The 3,499-nt window shown below is 40.9% G+C and overlaps 1 protein-coding gene across 1 annotated transcript; it reads right to left on the bottom strand.

The window, feature by feature from the left end:
- Positions 1–569: 569 nt before the first annotated feature.
- On the bottom strand, positions 570–3,499 carry LOC112517960 (trans-cinnamate 4-monooxygenase). The gene is made up of 3 exons (XM_025125408.1): positions 2,715–3,499; positions 2,306–2,439; positions 570–1,267 (listed from the first exon to the last, which is right to left on the bottom strand). The coding sequence occupies exons 1-3, from the start codon at positions 3,497–3,499 to the stop codon at positions 669–671; spliced, it is 1,518 nt and encodes a 505-aa protein (XP_024981176.1). The 3' UTR covers positions 570–668.

The following is a 3,499-nucleotide window of genomic DNA, read 5'->3' as shown; positions in this document are numbered from 1 at the left end:
AACAATGTAAGGGGTATTTTTGGCTCACTCGGTGGCCGGGTAGAAGAGGTTATCTCAATCCAACTTACAAACCAAAATGAATGCCTTCCCAAAAATTGCAACAAATATGATTACAAACATCTAGAAATCAATTTTCGTTTTCAACCACAATGGTGGTGCCTGATTGGTTTGAATTTGACTCCAAATGTCAAAAGTACCATGAGGTTCCAGGTTTAAATCCAAGGAGGAATAAAAATTCTCATGTGGCCGCGGAGGTTCAAACGCGGTGACTCCAAACTATTTGCAAAGCAGGTGGTCGCTCTGAGATTAGTCGGCTCGCATAACGGGTTGGATATTCAGGTTAATAAAAAAAAATCTTTTTCGATCTTTGAACATATTCTTCACGAAGTGTTTTTTTGTTGAGCTTCTTAGGTCATTCAAAATCAACTTTTATTTCATTTTACGTAACTCGAGTGAGCTCAACTTAGTCTGTGTCATCTTTGATATTGTCAAAGATAATGTAAAGAAGTTAACTTTTATTTCATTTTATGTTGTTATAATTTTTTCAAACATATTCACGAACCCAAAAGTAGATAAAACGATATACAAATAACATTAAAAACCCACCAAAATCACACAACAACAATAGCCATTGCTAGTCACCATTAAAAGATCATAAACCAAAATCCTTAAAACGACCGCGGTTTAGCAACCACAGTAGAATGCTTCAAGATATGCAAGCTAAACTGTCCACCTTTCTCACTCGTATCGATCTTCGATTGTCCCGGTGGCGGCAACAGCTCGAAATTCTGCACCAAACGCCCGAGCGTAATCCCAAGAATCGGCAACGCCAGGATTATCCCAGGGCAACTCCTTCGCCCGACGCCAAACGGCAAGTACCGGAAATCATTCCCGTTAGCCTCAACCTTCCCTTCCTCTTCCAAGAACCTCTCGGGCCTAAACTCCTCGGGTTTCTTCCATTGGTCGGGGTTGTTGGCGAGCCACCAGGCGTTCACCAAGATCTTGCTTTCTGCCGGGATGTCGAAGCCACCAAGCTTAGCCTCGTTGAGGTTCATGTGCGGGACTAGAAGCGGGATCGCCATTCGGAGACGGAGGGTTTCTTTGACGACAGCTTGGAGGTACGGGAGGTTTTGAACGTCTGGCTCGGTGATCTGGACTCCAGGTCCGAGCTTTGTGTCGAGCTCGTGCCTTAGTTTTGATTGGATCTCGGGGTGGTTCACGAGCTCTGCAATTCCCCATTCGATCGACCATAGAGTTGTCTCGATTGCTGTTTCACAAACGGAAAATACATCAAATTCTGAGAATTTCGACTTTGACTTTTTAACATAAAATTGTCAAAACAAAATACCAAGATTGAGGGTAGTGATTTGGGTAGAGAAATGTCTAGAACATGGCACTAACTTCTAGCATCATGTCTTGGGACAACTATCGAAAGCATTAATGACTAAACATTTAATAATGTCACATGTAGAAGTTTGGAAAGCCACTTTAAATGTTGTTGTCTTTTAGAGAAATCGAACAGGCTTTTCCGTATTTTTACATGACTTTAAAGTTATATTCTTATCATTCTTGGAACAATATGTGCTAACTAGCCCCTTTTCACACTCCTAGACTACTTTGTCGGTCTAGTCTCTATTGGAGGGGCGTATGGAGTCTAACTTAAGCTAGATTTGGGCCATTTCTTCGATAATGTTTAAATACTCCTTTTTGTTTAAGAGCATTTTTAGACGGTAATCTAATAGGTTTTTACGTATTTGCATATAGTATCAAAGCAAAGTCTACCATTCTAAGTGCTCAACACTTGGAACAATATGTGCTAGCTATCCCCTTTCAACAATCTGAGACTATTGTGTCACTCTAGTCTCCATTGGAGAGACGTATTAGAGTCCAACATCAGCTAGATTCGGATCATTTCTCTACTATATGTTAGGAATTTTTTTTCTTCGATATATGTTGGAACATCTTCTCTCACTCTTGAATTAACTTCTTTCTTTTTTCTTTTTTTTTTACGGTAATCGTCATCTCCAATGGGTATCACCAAAATCTTACACCAAATACATAAAAATAGGTGAAATTTTGTGTAAACAATGAATCTTTCTCTAATGGGTAAGTGAAATTCAAGGTGTATTCTTTTTTTCTTTCAAGTGGTGTAAATGAAAAGTGTTAGGCCAAATTTAATGTAAGATTTCATGTCCATATCAGAGTGATTTGGTGTCAAATTGTTATTTGTTGTCTATATTGAAGATGGTCTAAGTAAAGCAGATATAAATGAAACCCTTTTTTGAAGTCCCACAGATGAACATACCAGCAACATTGATGTTCTCAACAATGTAAAGGACATTGTCTTCGTTGATTTCTCCCTTCTCCTTGGCTTCAAGAATGTGATCAATGGCGCATTTAAGTTGGTTGTTGTCCATTTTCTTCGTGCTTCCAAGCTTCCTGTATTTTCCCCAAAACAAAAACACGAATTACTTAATGCAATCTAGATCTACCAACGCAGATGCCATGAAAGAATATCCAAAATCAATTGATAATCGAAGAACCCTCAATCGGATCATAGTAGCTCGGATTAGAAGTGTTCGAATAAAATGGTCCATGGATAAAGAAAATGCTATTGGGGGGAATTGCTTTCCAATGTTCGAATCGAATATCAAAATTGAAGGTCAAAATGCTCAATTAGGAAAGCAGTTAGAGTTAGATAAAGATATACTTACTTCCTTTCATCAACGAAGTAATCCTTGAAGAGCTGAAACCTTTTCTCTTTGATTTCCTTGCACAATTTCAAATACCCTCTCAAAAATGGCCTCAAAATGGGGATGAAATCACCATAGTTATACTCGAAGCTCTGTGCCAATCGACTCCTCTCACCATTCAATGCCTTAAGCTTCAAGAACAATGGATCATCTTCACTTTCAAATCGCCTATCGAACATGATTCTAAACATGTTGTTATACATCATCAACTGCAACCGCTTCCGGATCACGACACCTTCCGTCGCCGCCGCTGGATTCTTCTTCACATCCTCCACGACCGCAGCCGCCTCCGCCTCCCACCCGTATCTGTACTGCTGAACAACTTTGTTGGTGAAGAACGGCACCGTCATGATCCGTCGCATCTTCCGCCAGTGCTCACCGTAGACAGTGAACACCATATCCTGTCCCTTTCCAGTGAATATATCGAAGACGACGTTTCGTGTTCGAGATCCGAATTCAACTCCCTGCGTATGGAGTACTTCCTTAGCGAGTTCAGGAGATGATACGACGACGAGGTTGCGCTGCCCCATGCGGAGGAGGAAGATCTGACCGAACTTCTTGGCGAGATCAGTTAAGTTCCGATGATTGAGATCATCGCCAACTTGAAGCCAGTTCCCGAAAATGGGGACGGGAATGGGTCCTGGAGGGAGCTTAAAACGCTTGCCACGTAGTTTAGAGATGACGATTGCGCCAATTATGGCTGCAAAGAGGCCAATGAGAGTTTTCTCTAAGAGGAGAAGATCCAT

The sequence above is a fragment of the Cynara cardunculus genome, assembly GCF_001531365.2.
Source record: "Cynara cardunculus var. scolymus isolate 2C chromosome LG 9, CcrdV1, whole genome shotgun sequence".
NCBI lineage: Eukaryota > Viridiplantae > Streptophyta > Magnoliopsida > Asterales > Asteraceae > Cynara > Cynara cardunculus.
The sequence above is the reverse complement of the archived record's forward strand: the minus strand, read 5'-3'. Positions and strand labels throughout refer to the sequence as shown.

Bases quoted from the DNA above. Each gene is read 5' to 3' on its own strand.
- LOC112517960 (XM_025125408.1), bottom strand. From the start codon at position 3,499: ATGGATCTTCTCCTCTTAGAGAAAACTCTCATTGGCCTCTTTGCAGCC. The intron at 2,440-2,714 runs GTAAGTATATCT...GGGAAAATACAG, and splicing joins TACTTCGTTGATGAAAGGAA to GAAGCTTGGAAGCACGAAGA. The intron at 1,268-2,305 runs GTATGTTCATCT...TTTGTGAAACAG, and splicing joins TGAGAACATCAATGTTGCTG to CAATCGAGACAACTCTATGG.